The sequence below is a fragment of the Carassius auratus genome, unplaced genomic scaffold (genome assembly GCF_003368295.1).
Source record: "Carassius auratus strain Wakin unplaced genomic scaffold, ASM336829v1 scaf_tig00215652, whole genome shotgun sequence".
Classification (NCBI taxonomy): domain Eukaryota; kingdom Metazoa; phylum Chordata; class Actinopteri; order Cypriniformes; family Cyprinidae; genus Carassius; species Carassius auratus.
Genome location: NW_020528182.1, coordinates 279,182 through 299,424, shown reverse-complemented (window position 1 = coordinate 299,424; position 20,243 = coordinate 279,182). Strand labels below are relative to the sequence as shown.

Here is a 20,243-nt window from a genome sequence, read left to right as displayed (position 1 = left end):
AATCTTTTCAAAGTGTCATCCGTCACACGTCATGATCAAAGGGCTCCCTATTAGCGTACCATGATGACCTCACAGTGACATCATAATCGGGGGCGGGTCTTGAGTCGCAGACTGTTTCATTAGTGAAGGTGAACGAGAGTTGATGGGTGCAGCTTTTGTGCCAAATACTGTATTCTTGAAGTACAGGGGATGAACACTAGCATCATCCCTTGCGCAAATGTATATAAACTATTTTTTATTGAACAAAAAAAAATTTGTCTCATGTCATTTAACAGGTTTGTTTTGTTGAAGGATATTATTTTATTGTATTGTCAGTTGTACAAAGAAAAGATTCAGTGTTGCATAAAATGTCTGTTTGCTTTATTTACTTCTGTTTGATTCTGTCTCTGCGTCTGCTGTTGTTTGGAGACACCACTCCAACTCTGAAACCATTGTGTTTGTGAGACACACACACACACAAACGATATTACAAAAATTGCAATAAAGTGATTTGATTGAATTAACCTGGAAACACCAAGCTTTAATTAGTTTTTTAATCAGTTTTGTCAGTTAAGAAATTAGCAAGCATACATTCAAGAAACAGTGATAACACTTCACTATCATGGTTTCATCTGTTAACAGTTAACTATTAAACACCAACCAAAAAGAACAATACTTCAACATTTAATAGACTTTGTAAATGTTTTATCAGTTGTCAAACTGTATTAAACATATATAATGTTTTTGTTTTAGTACATCAAATTCAACTAAATGAAACTGAGAAATGTTAAACCCCTATCTGAATTAAAAAACTTATATATATATATATATTTCAGCTAGCTAAAGTAACAAAAATGTGAACTAACAACTGTATTTATAACAAATGAGACTTTATTGTAAAATGTTATCATTGCACTTTTAAAAGTTCAGTTTTAAAATAACATAAAAACACCAATCATAATATATACATGGTCACAGATGTTTACTACAAGATACTGATTTCATAAAACCATCAAATTAAAATCACAACATCATACCAAAACAATGTGATGTTAAAACACTGACGTGACAAAGCTTAGCAGATGTTAGTAAGGCAAAGAAATGTGTTCATATTTAAAACACAACCCAGGCACCATTTTGAGCTCCAGAGATGATGGAGATGATGATGGGGATCATCAGGCTTTGAAGATCCCATCACAGTCCCTGGTTTTCCTCCAGTTTCTGGAAGACGGCGAGACTGCGGAGCTGAGACTGTAACTCTCCATCCTTCCAGACGATGAGCAGCTGATCGGTGGAGCAGGTGACCAGACCCTTCTCCTTGAAACTCAGAAACATCTGCAACACAAACCACATGATAAGACTTCCTTCTTTACATTGTTGTGTGGACAAATATTTTAGAAATGTAAAAAATGTAAAACCTTGAAAGAGAAAGCATTCGTCTGAATCACACAAAACACACCAAAATAATGCAATAAACCGACGTGTAAAAGAAAATCATGAACATTTGATAAATTCACACCGGAATCAGTTTCCAAACATGAATTATAATAGAAACTCATTCAGATTAATGATTGACATGACAAATTACTGACTTCAAATCAAAGCAAAAAGTAAAACTGTGTTTCATGATGGCTCAGTAGACGGTTATAAGATGCTTGTGGCGCTCTGGGAGTTGAAGTATGACCTTTAGCATCTACAGGAACTACAGCATTCTTACACTTTATACACACAACTAATAATAGACATGTACAGTAGGTCATTAGATGATGTCTCTATGCCCCTCTTTTCCTGTCCTCCACCCCTCTCTTCCTGTCTTTTACAGTTAAAAAAGCTACTGTAAGTTCACTTATGGCTCCTGTTGTCCAACAACCAGAACTTTATTGTGAGAAAAGGGATGAATATAATATTCTATATAATATCTAAAAACATATTGTATTCATTATATATATATATATATATATATATATTATAACTTAAGATCATCAAAATCCACTGAAACATTTGTTTAAAAATGTTTTGACTTGTAAATTAAGCTTTATTTGTGATTATTTCTGTACTGATTATATTTTATTAAAAAATTCCCAAAATCATAGCTTATACATAATACATCATGAATAATTTTTTTTTTCAAGATTGAATGTGCAATTTAGTTGAGACACTGAACATGCCCTAAATAACAATTCATCTAAAATGAAAATTGTCCATCATTCATTCACCTCAGACTTAAGTAAATGCTGACAGAACTTCCATTCCGTTGAGGTAACCAACTATTAATTTTTTACTGTTTTTATATGCATGTGTAAATCACATTGAGAAAAGCCATTATAAAATTCCTTGAAGCTGATTGAAAACATGCAATATGATTTACTTCTAATGCTAACGTAATGCTAATGTGATAGGTGTGCTGTTGAAACAGAGCACATGTCAGACGATCAATGCGTAAGTTGACTTGTATGTAGATCACATCCTTCACTCTGTCAGAAACTTTAATTAAACTGCAGCTCAAATGATTCTCTGCTTCATCCAGGATCAATGTCTCCTGATAACACACTGTTCGTACACACCAAATCGAAAGCTTCATCTAAAACTAGGTCAAAACACTCAATACCACTAGTTGAGAAATCTCAAACGTCCGCATCCTTGGGTTTATGTCCTGTGACCCACATACCGTACCTGCACAGCTCCAGAGTGACCAATCAGATCGCCGATCAGTTCCAGCGAGCGCAGACCAGGGACTTCTGGGATTTTCTTTGCAGGAGGGCCTGTCTGCTTACTGGACCTGCCAAAAGTGCCAAACATCCCAAAAAACCCTGCAAGAGAAAGACGATGAGCTAATCACCCAAAAATAATGCATTAAACTCATTTAACCCTTTATCGGTCACCCTGTCCCGTATACGGGACGCCTACATTTACTTCACTATATTACAAACAAATCTAATCTCTTGACAAACTATATATCATTAGAAAGGTATGAGACTCCCAAATATATATTTTACCAATGTGTTTTGTTAAAAATTATGTAGGAAAAGTAATAGATTAATTTATGACAAGAGTGCACTCTCAAAAATCTACATTATAAAAGGTGTTTTGACCTTTGTTTAAAAAAAAGACTTCTTCATTGCCTTTTTCTCTATCACATTTTAGAAATCATCAAAAATGATATATCAACTGAAAATGTAAAATCTCAAAATTCATCCTTTAAAACCCATTATAAAATTAGACATTGCATTACCGTGTAAATGGTACATCGATATCATGTTACAAAATGTTTTCAGTCATGAATTATAAAAAAGAAAAGTCATAAGTGATTTAAATGAGAATCTGTCACACATTTGACTGTATTTTTGATCAAATAAACACAGCCTTGATGAGCATAAGACTTCTTTAAACAAAATTAAAATTAAATAAAAAATAATAATTAAACATTCAAAAAATTCAATAGGACTTTTACATTTTTATTTATTTTTTTATTTTTTATTGCCCATCAAAGAAATTGCTATTAATAGCAATTGTTTTATGGGCAATTAATGAACATCAGATCAAGATATTAATGGTTGTTCTGGGAGTTTGTCAGGAAATAATTTTACAGCAGCTAGACTAAAACACAACTAAACACACACACACACACACACACACACACATATCCTCTGCACAGGATAGCAAATGAATTATGATATTGGAACATCTGGATTAATTTCAGAAAGAAGACAAGAATGAGGGAATGAAGGATGTGGGTTGTGATGGAGAGAGGAAAGAAAGAATGGAGGCTGAAATGAGTCCTGCTCACCTGAGGAGGCGGGTTCGGCGGGCAGGGGGAGGTCCTGTAACTCCCACATCCTCACACTACCGTCCTCAGAGCACGACATCAAGCTACAAGACAGACAGAGAACACTTCAGATGCTTGACAGATATGCTTTGGAGGAATTCTTTTGGTGTGCTTCATACCTGTCCCGCTGAAGCATGGTGTGCAAGATATTTGAATCATGGGCCGTCCTCCTGTATGCCACCACACTCTTCATCAGCACATTATAAACATACAGACCACTGCCTACAGCCGCCACTATATACTGAGAGAGAGATTTAACAGATGCATGATTTAACTCTTTATATGATATATACTAGTGCTCCAAATTTTGGAATAATTACAAAGTAAAAAATAAAAATAAACTTTTGCTCAATGTATTTGAATAAAAATCCAGTAAAAACAGTAATATTGTCAAATATTTAAAATAACTGTTTTCTATTTCAATATATTTTAAAATGTAATTTATTCCTGTGATCAAAGCTGAATTTTCAGCATCATTACTCCAGTCTTCAGATTCACATAAATTATTTCAATATGCTGCTTAAGAAACATTTCTTAATATTATCAATGCTGAAAATATTTTGTGTACACATACATTTTTTGATGATTATTTTTTATTTTTCTTATATACCCCAGACTTTTGAATGATAGTGTGTTACAGTTTCCACAAAAATATGAAGCAGCAAAAATGGTTTTCAACTTTTATAATATTCAGAAATGTTTCTTGAGCTGCAAATCAGTGTATTAGAATGATTTCTGAAGATCATGGGACAAGACTGGAGGAATGATGATGGAAATTCAGCTTCACATCACAGGAATAAATTACATTTTTTAATATATTCATAAAGAAAGCAGTTATTTCAAACTACGGTAATAATATTTCACAATATATATATATATATATATATATATATATATATATATATATAGAGAGAGAGAGAGAGAGAGAGAGAGAGCTTTTTTTTTACTGTAACTACTTTTACTGATCCAATACATGCATCCTTGGTGAACATAAGAGACTTTTTTTAAACATAACAAATCTTAATTATTCCAACTTTTGATGACTGGAGTATGATTTAGATTTAATTCATCATTTATAATGAAGGGTCAGTTTCTTACCTCCCCATCTGAGCTCATGTGTTGAATGGACCTCTCGATCTGTTTCTGGTGATTCAGTTTGAACTCTGATTGGCTGTCTCTCGCTGGCTCCTCCCACAGAATGTGCTCATATGCCTGGATCGTCCAATCCACTGAATCCCAGATAATGAGCTCACCGATATGAGAGCCGCTCGCAAACAAGCGATCTGAGATAAATAATAACCAACAATAAACTCAACGCAATCCAAAATGATTCGGATGTGTGCACGAGGACTGACTGTCATCATATCTCACCGTTGATGTGGATGAGAGAACGGATGGTGTCCTGATGGTCAGCTAGATGACGCATGGCCATAACCGCAATGTCTGATCCCGACAGGTTCAGCTTAAATATCACTGGAACATCAGAAACTCTTTCAAATCATTCATTCAGCTACAAGCAAAACAGTTCAAGCTCCAACACGAGTGTCATTTCTATTTAGATGATATTATAAATGAACAGAGCTTTAAAATGAAGATTTGTGAAGACCCTGAGAGCTTACGCTAGACCAGTGAGTGTAAATCAAAAATTATTTTTTACCTACCAATTTCTTTATCCATGGCAGCTGCAATGAAGTTCTTTGGTAACTCCACCATGGCCGAGATGCCTTCAGAATAAAGCAGAAGATTTAGGAAAATATATTTAAATACACTACTGTTTAAAAGTTTGGGGTCAGTAAAAAAAATTTGTAAAAAATGTGTTTATGTTTATTTATTAAGGATGCATTAAATTGATAAGTGACATTGGAGACATGTATAATATTGCAAAAGATTTCTGTTTCAAATAAATGCTTTCCATTCATCACATAATCCTAGAAAATGTACCAGTTTCCACAAAATTATTATAATCATAAATGATTCTTGAGCAGCAAATCAGTATATTAATGATGATTAATGATGCTGAAAATTCACCTTTGCATCCCAGGAATAAAGTACATTTTAAAATATATTCAAATAGAAAACAGTTATGTTTAATTGTAAATATATTTCACAATATTACTGTTTTTACTGTATTTTTGATCAAATAAATGCAGTCTTGGTAAGCATAGAAGACTTCCTGAAAGTAGTTTGATGTTGCAGAAATTACACACTGTCACTTTAAGTTGCTAAAACTATTAGCACGGTGTTCTAGTGTTGTTATCTTGTGTTTTAGTCTGTATTTGGTCTCGGACGGAGGTTGGACATCCATTTATTCATCAGTGCGTGTGTGTGTGTGTTTTGGATTGTGTACCTGCATCGCTGTGATGAACCATTTTACACCGCAGCTCCAAGTCTCTGTTCCAAACACACAGTTCATTTCCACCCGAGAGCCACACGTCCAGATGAGCCAACACCAGCAAACACTGAAAAACAGACACGTCCATCAGCGTACACACACATGAAATCCACCTACACACACTGAAAGAGGAACAGACCCGTTTCCACACACAGTCCAAAGCATCTGAAACAGGAAAAACCTACTGTACATAGCACATACTGTACCTTCACTGAGGACTGGAGATCAGAAATGTTCTGCACTCGGTTCCCTGAATCTGGATCCCATAACTGCAGGAGAATTAAGGGAAAGCTTCAACACTAAACACACACACACACACTTCAGCAGAGGTGTGTGTAATGTGTAAAGGATACACTGAGCGTGCGGTCTGATGATGCGGTGATGAGCGCCGTGTGTGCGGTTCCTCCTCTGATGAAGGTGTATGATGTCATTGCAGTGATTTGCTGCGTGTGACCGCGCAACACAAACAAACACTCTCCAGTCTGAAACACACACACACACACACAAACAAATGCTGCTGGTTTTGCTTTTATATTGAGTGTTGGGGTCACACAGTATACGGTAAAACAGCAGAGCATAATTATGACTAACATTTTTTATTAATGTTATTAATATAGTATTAATTAACTATTTAATTAACAGTATAAACCCATTTCAAAATATATGAAATATCAATAACTGAATCAAGCATATATATTTGTCGCAAGCATACAGTATGTATGAAATTATATTTTGAATATATTTTGAGGCATTGCCCCCTCCAAAATACAATAAATACACACAATATCATAAATCTTTCCATGTTTACAAATATATATATATATATATACACATATATGTGTGTGTGTGTGTGTAATTATTCTTAAACATTATGTATGTGTGTGTATATATATACACACATACATACATACATGCATGCATATGTGTATGTTTACAATTTTATGTTTTAAAAATTAACTTGTTTAAAATACTTATTAAAAACATTTTGAGCACATTTCATAAATACATCATACTTTTTTATATACATATAATATATTGTGAAAATAAAATTCCATAGTATAGTATAGCATAAATAAATAAAATATCTTATATAAGTGTGTGTGTGTGTGTGTGTGTGTATAAGAGTTCATCTTATAAGACAATATATGTTTTTAATATTGGGGTGGGGTTGGCGCAGTGGATAAGACGCATGCCCTTGGTGTGAGAGACCCGGGTTCGAATCCACTGTGAGGCACCAATGTGTCCCTGAGCAAGACACTTAACCCCTAGTTGCTCCAGAGGCGTGCGACCTCTGACATATATAGCAATTGTAAGTCGCTTTGGATAAAAGCGTCAGCTAAATGAATAAATGTAAATGTAAATGTAAATGTAAATATATTTCTAATATGAGTACATTTTAGAGAGAGAGATAGCTCATATTTTATCAATGATAAAAATTATATTTATCATGTTTATTTAAAATAAATTAATTACCACTACATGAGGCTTTTGAAGTCTGCGTTGCCTCAATGCAAAAAAAAAAAAAAAAAAAAACAAAGTTCTTGATTATATTTAGTTTTAGTAATAAAAATGTTAAAATCACTTTTGCCAAAAGGGTATCAACTAGGCTGACCTCAGACCCATTTTATGCATTTACCATATCAATAACATGTGATTAGCATATTCATAAAGTTCTGTTCTGCTCACCTCAACATTCCAAATGAGCACCAGGCCATCGTCACCTGCAGACGCAAACCTGCCAATCACAGAACACACTGATGTTGGGTAAAACCTCCATTAACCAGTTTAATGTTTAAACAAACGAAAGCATAAAGCCCAAAATATAACATCGCCCACACTATGACAGATCTCTTTCACTGATTGGATTTTAACAATCGCGTGATTCTCACATAACCTTTGACCTCTTGAGCTCAGAAACGAATCTTCCGCAGGAAGAACAGGAGAATGAAACTGTGATAAAGGGATGAGACACAGGAAGTATGGAAGGGACAGGAGAAGAGAAACAGGACTCGGGGCTCTAAAAGCAATCAGCGATGTTCTGCACACTGACCTCACCTGAAACTCTCCGCCTGCACGGAGATCATCAGGAGCAGCCAGCCGTAACACACACACAGACACACACACACACACACTTCCATTCGCTCTTCTCAATCACTTCAGTCAAAATAAGCCCTGCCTTACACTGCGTGTTTGTACATACATGAGCTTTCTGAAAGCCTCCAGTGCAGATGTTTTCATGCAGAGGCATTTAATATGGACAGGCCTCGAGCTGATGGACACTATCAAGTTGATGTTGAAGTGCACACAAACACACACACACACACACAAACTCCCTCAAGCTGTGATGATTAAGCTCTTGTCACGCTCTGTAAGTTTGCTTTTGGAGAGGATCTGGCTCAGTCTTAGCTGTCAATCACTGGTCAGAGGCAGAAGAAGAGGATTGCTTACCTTAAGTCATCAATCTGCACCAGAAATCGAACAATGTCAAAGTGTCCTTTCAGCACCTGCATCTCCGTGAAACAGTTTTTGGGCTGTTCCTCCCCAATGAACAGCGCTGCACTCTTCTGCCCACGAACAGAATATAACAGACAAACGAATCATTGCTTCAATCTAGCTCAGAATGTGCTGAAATGACTGTTTGCTCGACTGCATCGCCCTGTCTCTCTCTGATACATGTACTGAACTCCTGCAACTACAAGACCCAGTCTTTAAGAGAACTGGACACTGAAACGAGCTTCTTATCCTCTGCTTATTGGTAAATAATGGCCATAACATGCACATAGGCCATGCCACAAAACTGGAGTCTAAGTGACTTTTAAATTGCATTAACTGGGTGTCATTACAGGCATTTTTCTAAACACATCAACAAAAATGTAATTATTTTCAGTTTAAATGCTGTTGGTTTTTATTTTAGGTTTTTACTGTCTTTTTTGGGCTGTATAGATAGATAGAGTGTGTGTGTTTTACTATGGCTTGTACTCACCTCCACTGTTCCCTGCGCTTCCCGACCTCCCAGAATCCACCGCAACATGTTGTTCTTTTAAAAAAGCATCTGAATTTACATGCAAACCAATTGATTTTGTGTGCAATCAAATCACAAGACAAATCAGTGTAGCTGCATGTTGCGAAACCGGCTGGCAGGGACGCGCGGTGGGTTCTGTTGATATCCCTGATGTGAAGAGTCTTTATTAAAACACTAAACCAGTCGCGTCAATTCAGTCTCTAAAGGAATACATTTACATCTGTGACGCACAGAAACATTAAAACACGTTTTGTTTGACAGAACGCTTCACACGTCACTTCTGACACAATGTATCAGTTCCGCGCCGGTGTGCTCTGCTTTAGATCCAGAATGCTTCAGCTAGAGCAGATAAACAGGTCAAATGACCGTCGAAGGAAAATGTTCATATAAAATCATCTTTCTGACAGTATATTCGGCTAAATTTGTCTCTGCTCTATGACAGCCTCATATCAGCTGCTCACTACAAACAATCTGCTGCGCTCATGTGACTAGCTACGGAAGCTTCCAGGGGACACACGTGACCCGCAGTGTTTTCGAAGCGAAAAATAGCAAAGGTTTACAGTGTATCTTTTATTGGAGGTGTTGGTTATTGGTTTGTAGATGTAAAGGTCCCAAAAGTAAACAAAAATAATAATAATAATAATAAGGAGCATATAAAACAAAACTTAATATTAGGATTTTTTATTCTGTCAAATTCTGCTTTATATTATCTTTATATATATATATATATATATATATATATATATATATATATATAGAGAGAGAGAGAGAGAGAGAGAGAGAGAGAGAGAGAGAGAGAGAGAGATACAAAAAAAAACGTGATACTGTTATGTTTTTATGGTCATCATGCCACCGCTAGGTGTCAGTATACACCGACTCGAAAACGAGTCGAAAACCCTGTTGCGGTCGAAAATGTCTGAGACACTAACGAGGGGTTATCCACAGCTTTAGGGATCCAGCCAAATGTATTCAATCACTAGTGTCTGTGATCTTCTCCCAGATGTATTATTCCCACGCATAAAGGCAACAGTAGCCTATGGCATGACATATACTGACTAATCAAGTGAACACATTAAAGCAATACTTTTACTACAGACTCTCCCTCAGGTCTTCAAAAGAATGAGAGAGTGATGGGCTCTATGTGTGTATGCTCAGGAATTATTTGAGGATTACCATCACCTCACTTTACAGAGATGTGGCCCCTCTCAAAATCCCACTGGGCCCTCATGACCCCACCCTCACACACACAGAGAGAGAGAGAGAGAGAGATGAGCGAAACGTGTGTTCTCAGATAGAGACGCGTGTGTGAGCGAGTGTGACCTTCATGCTGAGCTCTAGCGTTGATTTCTGATTTAGTGTCAATCCGCTGCGCTTGTCACGCCAGGCGAGGTGCTTTCCACAAGGTAATAGAAAAACTCAAGGGCAGAGAGAGAGGGGAGGGAGCAGAGACGGAGGGAGATGCAACTATCTGAACAAGCTGCAACAGAACAGTCCAAATGCACGACAAATTAAAGTAAGGATAAGGTTAGAGAGAAATGTTGACAATTAAAAGTTCATTCACATCTCCTGAAGAAAATGCAAATGTTGCAAAAGCAGCAAAAAAAGTTAATTTTAATTATATTTATATTCAATATGTATTGAATATTAATAATAATAATAATAATAATAATAATAATAATAATAATAATAATAATAATAATAATAATAATTATTATTATTATTATTATTATTATTATTATTATTATTATAAAACTCAGCAGTATGGTGTATAAATGGATAAATAAATATAAAACGTAATAACCAACCATAATTCAGTATGTATAAAGAATAATAAAGGAAAAAAAGCTATAAAGTTGTAATTATTTTCTAATTATAATAGAAACGTCTACATCACAGGTCTTAGGATATGGACACAACACTATCCTTTAAATCACCTCTGAACTTTACTTTTCACCTGATGAACAATAAAAACATTGACAGCCAATCAGAGTCCCCTGAACTTAACAATATAAAGCAGCAAACAATAAAATTACAGCCTTAACTTGCCTTGCCGTGAACACTAATATAGTTATTGTTTATTTAGTTGTAAACGGGCCTTATGCTATAGATGTCCTCACCATAATTATCGCTGTAATCTCTCTTTTTTTTCCCTCTCAGCTGATGATGAACAATTAAAACATTGTCAGCCAATCAGAATCAGCGCCAGCATTTAAAGCGACAGACCTCGGTAAATTAGAAAAGAAAGGATCATGATGTCATGGGCTGCTGTGGACGCTAGACTTTATGTAGTCCCGCCCCTTTTCAGCATGCACATTGTTTTCTGTCTTCAGGTTTGTGTTTTCCTAAGCATGAAGGAATTTATGAATGAAGCAGGTCTACTGACATTTGTTATGATATCCACTTCAAACATTACAATGCTCATGATAACTTTTGTTAACTCCACAATAAGTAAATCTACTTCACCTGCTAATTCAAGATTGGCTGCACGCTTGTGTCTCTGGCGCATGAGGTCTATAGACAGGTCTATAAAGTTATTGGTTTGAACAGGCCTTTATTCAGAATGTAAATATTACAATGACATCATCACTGTCAGTTTTGAAGTCATGACATTTTCAAAACTTTAAAAAGAAAAATAGTAATAATGATTTTTATATACAAAACAAAGTCTGAACACATTTGAATTAGCACATACTTGCAGAAAGTTATGGAAATGATTAAAAAAAAAGAAGAAGGGGGATTTCAATGCAGCGCTTACGTTTTATGTTCTCAAATATTTAAAACACACAGCATCTGGTCATTATAGTGGACATGAACATCATGTCAGACATGAACAATGAAAACTTTTCAGACTCAACAAAATCTGTTCTCAGTTCAGAGAGAGAACAGGACACGAGGAAGATCGTCCTGCTCTCCCTCTCTCTCTCCCTCTCATTTCTCCTCTCGTCTCTCTGCTTCTGTCCATCCGGCGAGAGCAGAATAGATGGTTATTCTAAAAGGTGCTGATTTCAGCTATAAACTGTCAGGGGAATGCGTGTGATGTTCAATAAGGCTTTCCCATACAGAGACAGAGTAGAGAAGACAAACTCGTTTATGAGCACCACACCACCCTGTCCTCCTGTATTACTCACACACTAAATTCTGCTTTATACACACACATACTACAGCAGCACTTCAGGGGATTTGTGTGTATGTTTTTTGCCTACCAAGCAAATGCAAGTGCAAGACACTGAATCACTGTTGCACATGCATTTTTGAAAACAGTATGAGCCTAACTTCCTAGAAACCAATAAGCAATTCTCTAGCAGCCATGAACTCATTAGCAACCGCATAGCAACACCCTGGCAACCACCTACAACACCCCATCATGGTGGAGACAGGAAATGCTAAACTCATAAACACACAAAAACATTGATTTGAATTAACCAAATGTGTAATTATCCCTACTGATAATAAAAGTCATAATTGTATGTTTTAGAAAAGGAATTAAACATGTCTTCTGCTATATTATAAAGAATATGATTCCTTTTTTACTCTGTCCCTATGTAAGATGTAGTATCCCCAAATTCATGGAGGGGTCTGAAATGACATACTGTCTGATTCGCATGTCTGAATAAGTACTACATTTGAATTTGAACTTACTTTGCGACCATTAAAAAAGTATGTTCTACATAATCTGAATATGGATAGTAGGCCTATTAAATCCAGACATACTGTTGTTACTATCACATGATCAACAAGTGTCGCCATTCATAAATCCTCTCCTGTGGCTCCATGGAATAGTAAAGTGTCTTTCAGATGTGCACTTCCAAATTGGAGTGGAAGCAGTAAGTTAGCGGGGTACTTTGTTTTTGGAATACTGTGAATTCAAACATTCTACTCTGGCATACAGTTTTATGCTCACTGTATAGCAGGGTTGATTTTATTCATTTGATTTCAGATGCAATGATAGCAACAACAACATGACAACTTTTTTTCTTCTTCTTCTTTTTTGCTTGTCATTGCAATGGTTAGTGTGTGTGTGTGTTTGTTTAAAAAAAGTAACAAACCAAAATAGCCTTACATATTTTTTAAACATAAAAAACTCCCATGACCTCAGTATATTTAATTAATTCAGCATATGGTGCCCAGATATCATATCGGAATAAAAAGAGATTATTTAGCAGAAATAAATCTCAACATTTGGAAGTCAGCACAAATGAGTCAAGAATTTTTATTTATTTTTTTGATCTTGATTTCATTCATCATGGTGGAAATGGAAATTCAGTGGAAATGGAAATTCAAGTTGAGCTTATTGCATTATGGGATACATTACCCAGTATGTTTGCATGTTTGCATATATAATTCAGAAAGGGCTACTATAGGCTATTCCTGATTAAAGAGCAGACCCTAACTCAGCTTTCTATTCTCTCTCTCTCTCTCTCTACATGCCTGTATCTCTCATACGTTCACATGAGCGCGCGCACATTTTAGGCCTGGAAAATTAATGAGTTCTCATTCATAAGCCAGACAGAGAGAGCTATATTCACCCTCCGATGCTTTATTGACTGATTTCATTTATTTGCGGGAGATGGATTGGAGGTAAGCAGGCGTCCTCCGCGCCACATTCTCTGCTCGGCTCGGCTCTCTCGCGCAATGCATTGTGGAGGGTCAACGTGCGCCTCTCTCGTCAGCGTGTGACAAATTAGCTAACGAGGAACGGCCTTCGAATTTCCACATACTAATTAACTGAGCAGGTACTGAGACAAATTATAATATTTAGGTAATATCACCTCGCATCTGTTTGCAAGGAGCACATCCGTTCATATCACCTGATCTCTCTTTTAGATGCGCGCGCTCAAAAACACAACCTGCCTTCTCACTATTACACGTTCAAACAAGCAGCAGAGCCATTTCCGTTTTATAAATTTAAAGATTTTTAAACACTAACTGGAAGACTGCAGAGCTCAGGCAGTGTTGATAATAGCCCATAATGTGCAATGCCTCATCGCTTTTAACCTCATATAGGCTGATTTGGCCTGAAGATCTGACATATAAACGCAACTAACAGTGTTCTTGCATTATGATTTAATAACCAAATTTGATTAATTAAACTAATGCAGATCATTCCAATATACATCAGCATAAATATGCGTCTTTGGGAATTAAATCAATGATCATTAATTATTATTATTATTATTATCATGCAGGTATGATAACCTGTTATTTTACAGGCATGATGACCTATTATTTTGAATTATTATTATTAAGCTATATATTTCGGTGGTAATATACGTAGCGAAATAATAATAAAAATCTCTTGATTGTATTTGTATTTTTGCGTTATGGATGTTTGAATAATTATTTCATCCAGCATTAGTTGTGCAATACAGCCTAGCTACATGACTGTATTATCATCGCATTCACAGTGGTCTGAAGACAGACAGTGATGGCGCGCTCTTGGTTGTGTTTGGCTGAGCCCTGGTTTCTCATCTATGAGGTCATAATGCCAAGAGCCCGAGAGCCAATCAGAGAGCGAGTAAATGTCAACTCCTGCAACATCTCCAGACGAGAAGAAAAATGTAGTGTTGGGAGAGATACTGACTCGATTTGATGACACAATGATATTTTTCAATAATATCTATTAGCATACATTATGTGGCTAGTGCAGATCAGTAGGTCGTGTACATTAAAATAATTATAAATACTTGTGAAAATGTTTAATTAAAAAGGATTTATGAATGGATATTAGCTTTGTTAAATATTGTGCTAGCTATATATATATATATATATATGTATATATATATATATATATATATGTGCTATATTAGTAATAGCCTACAGTGTTTCCAATCATTGTCTATTGTTCCCCAAGAATAGAAGAAGCGACGTGTCAATAATGACATATTGAAAATGATTTTATTCGTTAATTTACATTCAATCGTTATAAACATAGGCCTATTCAGGAAACAAAAGAGCCGTTAAGAAGATCAAACATTTAAGAAATTTACATTGGTATAAGCACATACAAGAACTTAGAACATATCACAAACTGACCGAATGGGAACGAGTTAAGAATGCTTTATCTACACAAAACATCCTATATAACATTATATAACAAATTCAGACTTCTCGTTTAAATGACTTTTCCCCGTTGTTGTGTTGTTTACCTTGGTCGGCACATGCAGTCAATAATCTTAATTCTTTTTTAGATTTTTTTCCTTTCTTTCCTCCAACGATTCATAAAACAGTCCTAAATTTTGAACGATTTCTTCTTCAATAATAACGATGATCATAGTAATAAAAACGAGTGCACCGTCTCTCGCCTTGTTTCTCAAATGCAAACGAATACATTTCAAATGTGCAGATTGTTTACTGTCCAGGTTGCTGACATTTTGAATTTGCAAAAAGAAAGTGCTAATAAATAAATAACAAATTATTAAATAAATAGGACGTAATAAATACTTTTTTTCAGCCTATGATGCTTTAGGTTTTACTTCCATCAGGTGCGCACAGTCCTTGTTTACAAGAGGACAGTCGTATCCTTTGACTTCCGTGTGCGTCATGGGCCAGTAATGACCGGTGGACGAGAAACAGGAGGTGAACCACGTCAAAATATTAGGTGAAACTCATGGACACTGTGTGCTCGAGCGCTTTGCGGCGCAGGGACGCGATGCTCGTCCCTCTCCAGATGTCAGTGTCCGGGGAGCTACACAGCTGAGGCGAGCCGGTCACGTTGGTGGGACCAGAGAGCGACGCGGGCACCATACCGGGGAAGGTGGGCTGGTAGAGGTGGGACTGGAGGCCGGAACCGTTGGAGGACATGTTGGACAGGCTCATGGAGTTGGGTGGAGGACCGGCGCCCAGGCTGCATTGGGACAGAGACTGTGCCATAGCTTGTTGTCGGCCTAGAGCGGGCGGTAACTGCAGTTGTGAGACTCCCGGCATCCCAGCCGCGGCCCAGCGGGTGTCATTAGCGTGAAAAGAGCACAGGCCGTCGCCCATGGCCGCCGCGGAGGGGAATTGCGGGAGGCCGTGGTGAGTGGGCAGCAAAGTGCCCGGCGCGCGAAACACGTTGGTGGTCTTCTTGCGCTTCTTCCATTTGGCGCGTCGGTTCTGAAACCAAACCTGAAACCAGAGGGAATAAAAAGAGCTGTCAGACATGCTTACATTGCATTAGAATAGATGTGTTTAATAAAACAGCAATATAACATGGCGTCCAATATGGCTCACTGATAAATTGTGTGTGACTATGATGATGTGTTGTTTTTGTTAATATCATTTATGTTCACTAAAATAAAATAAGCAGTCAATAAATAAATACGCATTACTGTTTGTTTTTAATTTGTTTTGTTTGAAACAAGTATCTACATTTCTTTATGTCATATTACAGATTCTTAAGAATCAATGTTTTGGTTTCTTTCTTCAACAACGAATTGTTTTAAGGATGCTGAAGAAATATAGATACACAAAAATCTATGTTGCACAAAACTTATAGATGCACAAGAATTTAAGTTGCACAAAAACACACAGCACAGCAGAACAATATTATTCTGATGCATTATTTGTTTGTTTGCATGCTATTAGTGACATCAAAAAAAAACGACACTGAAAAAAATAGTAACTTACAATTGGTAACATCTCAATTAACTAGTTTGATTCAAGTTTAAAAATATTATTTAACATCACTGAATCAACCTAAATAATTTACACTGTAATTTAAAATAGCATGTTTAATGAAATGTGTTATTAGACGTTTCTTTGTAATTAATTGTGAAATTTACTAGCAATATCTCAGTGATAATTGTTACACGGTCTTTTCAGTGTGAAAACAAAACATTTTTTATGGATTAAATTAGGTAGAAATAGCGATTGCAGGTTACCACTTTTGGCTGTATAACTACCATTGTTTTTATTTCAATATTGTTGTTTGTTTTTCTCTTGCTTATTTCCTTAATAAACGTCTCGACATCACTAAATGGCGCTATTAATGCTGCTTTAAATGATAAGGAATCATAATATTTAGACGCCCTATTATTATGTGCTCGATTTTACAACACTAGGGCATAATAAGTCCCACCGTGGGCAGTAAAAGGCTCACACGGTGTTTATTTCTCGAGGTCCTTCAGGTTTATAGAGATATCAGGCGCGCTCACAATGATTAACGAGCAGATTTTGACCCAACGAAAAGGGGAGAAAAAATGTGGAGGGGTTCATATTAGATCCCCGACTCCCACTCCACGCAGCCAGCCGTGAAATCCGGCCTCAAATGCATTACACTTCAGAGGATAAAAGAAAATGCAATTTCTCATACCATTAAAAAAGACAGAGCACCATCCGCGCGCTCGCCATTAAGTCGTGCACGCTGACAGACCTATTTCACGAGAGCGCGAAACATTCATGCAACAAACCTAGTGTGCTGTTTCAGAAGATCACCGCACGGTCAGCATGCTACTAATTTATTTTTTATGTAAATAAAATAGTTAGGACAGAGTCTCAGGCCTGGTCATTAGCTTACGCAGAATAATTTTACGCTTTGAGCTTAATAAGCCTGTTAAATTATAAATAATTCTGAAATTGGTTAATAATAATGGTCTTGGTTTTATTGCACTATCAAGTCGAAAAGCTATACATTTATAATGAGCCACTATGGATCACAGAGAGAGCGCTGGAATGCCGCGCGCGCTCATTGCGTCCTACATTTATCTCGCGGGTTCATTTACCGCTGCATTTGCGACTGACCACCAATCACAGCAGCAGCAAGAGTCATAATCTTATAAAAGTGATTAAGATATCGGTCTGCTCCAATGGCTGAGATAACAATAATGGTATTGTAAAAGGAAGATGACCTGATCAATAAAATAATCATGAAAAAGCTCTCCGCGTTTAAATGGGCGCACTTTCAAGAGCCAAGAAAATTGCTGTAGAAACGTAGCACAAGTCAAATACAAATAGGCCTAGTAATCTGTAACAGCAATAAAAATAATAATAATTATAATACTAAAACCTATATGGTAGTGCTTAAAGCTCCACGGAAGCGATAAAGCAAGAGATTCGAGAGATTGGATGAATATACTGTTGTGTTATTATAACTGTGAAACTAAATGAGAAACATAAGCAACTACTAATAAAAATTATAAACAGGACACGCTGTCTCACTTAAAACACCACGAATATTAATATGAATTTAACAGGTTTGTAGATGTTATTTCTAAATATTTTTTTTCATTGTTTTATTGACGATAGAGCTCGTTCAGAGGTATTTCCACCACATTTAAGAGCGTTTTCATAAACAATTACAGTATTTTTATGCAATGATTTGTATGCTTATGTTTTATCGACAAACTCTTGTAAACAAACAGAAATGCACATTCTCTTTATAATAAAAAATAGTCTTCTTAAAATTAAAATACAAGGCGTTTTAATTTCGTTAAACTTCGTAATTTTTAATAATAACCATTAGTATTTGGGGGAAAAAAATCAGTTTATATATAGTTAAATTATCTTTCTAAATATTCTTTTGGAATGCATTTTATATAAAATATAATCTGAGTAATAATAATAATTAGTGCTTTAGTTTAGAGCTTAATATAGTGCTTTGGATGCATCGATACCATTTTAATTTCAAGCATTATAACTGCAGCCTACAACAACGCCAAATTTTGTTATGAAAATATCTGATATGTATTTTACAAAATAAATACAATGTTAATGACGGTACAACAATAATAATGCAATGAAGCAATCCGAAACTTGTGCAGGTTCAGACTCCATCGGACTCACCTGCACGCGTGATTCCGTCAGGCCGATCCGGAGCGCGAGCTCCTCGCGCATGAAGATGTCCGGATAGTGGGTTTTGGCGAAGCTGCGTTCCAGCTCGTTAAGCTGAGCCGGAGTAAAGCGAGTCCGGTGCCGTTTCTGTTTCTGACTCTGACTCTGCTGGCCGCCGGACTGGGTGGGGTTCTGCTGCTGCTGCTTCTCCTGTTCCTTACTGTTTACCGCTACACCCGGCGGATTGGATCCAGCACTGTTGATATCGTCTCCGGGGAGAAGGGTGGCCCCTTCCACTGCATCGGAGACCGGGGCGAGTTCTCCGGGGTGGCCCGGGTCAGTTCCGCCGCCGCCCAGCCTGCATTTCAATGCCTCCCTGTGACCCAGAAGCTCAGCCGCGGCATCCTTCATCCCTGAAACATTGAGAACAGGTCAAAGCTGAGTGAGCTCAAAATCAACACCAAGCACTGCTGAAAAAGAGAAGTATTAGTGCAGAAAATCATTTTTTCTAGACAGTCATAGCAAGCACTGTTCTTATGCAAAAACTACCATTTGCTATTAGTCATTATACAGACATAAATGCATATAAAGGTGAAAAACTAGCTCACAACAATGTCATCTTTTAAAAAACCTAATTCCATTTGATTCCACTCAATATCTGGGAAAACGACTAAATCAAATTACTGCGTAATATAATAATAATGATTACTTTTCCAATGAATTAGTTCGCTTAAATCGAATTAAGATAAAATACGAGACAAATTGTCAATTTTCTCTGCTTGATTTAGATGAGAAGAGTCCTCCAGCTTACAGTAGAGTTGCAGACCGGAGTTTGGCGTTGACAACTCACCGAGGCGAGCATCCAGCAGGTCGGCGTGCGAAAGCATCGCGCACCGCTCCAGGGCGAAATGCTTTTCCAAAAAAATCTCTATGACTTTAAACTATTTAAAAAATATATATGGCCTAAATGAAAGCAAATTCGGTTTGTGGTTAAAAAGGAGGTTCCTTGCATTATAATGTCCTTTAGAGGAACTGGGAGGCGCTTAATAGTTGAATGAACCCGTGAGCTCCTTCAAATGAGAGCCAATCAGCGTTGAAGCCTGGAGGTGTCAGATGCGCGAGAGACTCTCTTGCTGCCCTCCCAACTTCATTTCTCCTCGTTTTTTGATCCCCACTCCCAAATTACAACCTTTAAAATGACCTCCTTCAGAAAGCTCTTCGAGAAGCTAGTTTAATTGAGCGTGGTGCCAGAGTCATTGATGGGGACCTGATTATTT

General features: G+C 36.8%; 2 protein-coding genes across 4 annotated transcripts; both read right to left on the bottom strand.

Moving 5' to 3' along the window:
* Positions 1 to 338: 338 nt before the first annotated feature.
* Positions 339 to 9,732, bottom strand: LOC113095284 (WD repeat-containing protein 41-like). Of its 2 annotated transcripts, none has more exons than XM_026260859.1 (13): positions 9,181 to 9,732; positions 8,646 to 8,758; positions 7,884 to 7,932; positions 6,551 to 6,679; positions 6,404 to 6,466; positions 6,153 to 6,264; positions 5,467 to 5,529; positions 5,177 to 5,278; positions 4,904 to 5,088; positions 3,925 to 4,046; positions 3,767 to 3,849; positions 2,653 to 2,789; positions 339 to 1,314 (listed from the first exon to the last, which is right to left on the bottom strand). In XM_026260859.1, exons 1-13 carry the CDS (start codon positions 9,226 to 9,228, stop codon positions 1,174 to 1,176), a joined length of 1,347 nt encoding a protein of 448 aa, XP_026116644.1. In that variant the 5' UTR covers positions 9,229 to 9,732; the 3' UTR covers positions 339 to 1,173. The 2 variants fall into 2 exon arrangements, with proteins under 2 accessions (XP_026116644.1, XP_026116643.1); XM_026260858.1 differs by having other exon boundaries at positions 8,646 to 8,761; positions 9,181 to 9,731.
* A 5,368-nt stretch (positions 9,733 to 15,100) lies between these two features.
* Positions 15,101 to 19,977, bottom strand: LOC113095289 (homeobox protein orthopedia B-like). 2 transcript variants are annotated; one of them, XM_026260863.1, is made up of 3 exons: positions 19,778 to 19,977; positions 18,979 to 19,379; positions 15,101 to 16,323 (listed from the first exon to the last, which is right to left on the bottom strand). In XM_026260863.1, exons 1-3 carry the CDS (start codon positions 19,851 to 19,853, stop codon positions 15,814 to 15,816), a joined length of 987 nt encoding a protein of 328 aa, XP_026116648.1. In that variant the 5' UTR covers positions 19,854 to 19,977; the 3' UTR covers positions 15,101 to 15,813. The 2 variants fall into 2 exon arrangements, with proteins under 2 accessions (XP_026116648.1, XP_026116649.1); XM_026260864.1 differs by having other exon boundaries at positions 19,817 to 19,977.
* Positions 19,978 to 20,243: the final 266 nt, after the last annotated feature.

What these genes read in the sequence shown, in the direction of transcription:
- LOC113095284 (XM_026260858.1), bottom strand. Translation starts at nt 9,228, where the DNA reads ATGTTGCGGTGGATTCTGGGAGGTCGGGAAGCGCAGGGAACAGTGGAG. An exon ending in GGTTCATCACAGCGATGCAG is followed by an intron (nt 5,530 to 6,152) that starts GTACACAATCCA and finishes TTTATTCTGAAG; the next exon opens with GCATCTCGGCCATGGTGGAG. An exon ending in GTCACTCTGGAGCTGTGCAG is followed by an intron (nt 1,315 to 2,652) that starts GTACGGTATGTG and finishes TTTGTGTTGCAG; the next exon opens with ATGTTTCTGAGTTTCAAGGA.
- LOC113095289 (XM_026260863.1), bottom strand. Translation starts at nt 19,853, where the DNA reads ATGCTTTCGCACGCCGACCTGCTGGATGCTCGCCTCGGTGAGTTGTCA. An exon ending in CTCCGGTCTGCAACTCTACT is followed by an intron (nt 19,380 to 19,777) that starts GTAAGCTGGAGG and finishes TCAATGTTTCAG; the next exon opens with GGATGAAGGATGCCGCGGCT. An exon ending in TGACGGAATCACGCGTGCAG is followed by an intron (nt 16,324 to 18,978) that starts GTGAGTCCGATG and finishes CTCTGGTTTCAG; the next exon opens with GTTTGGTTTCAGAACCGACG.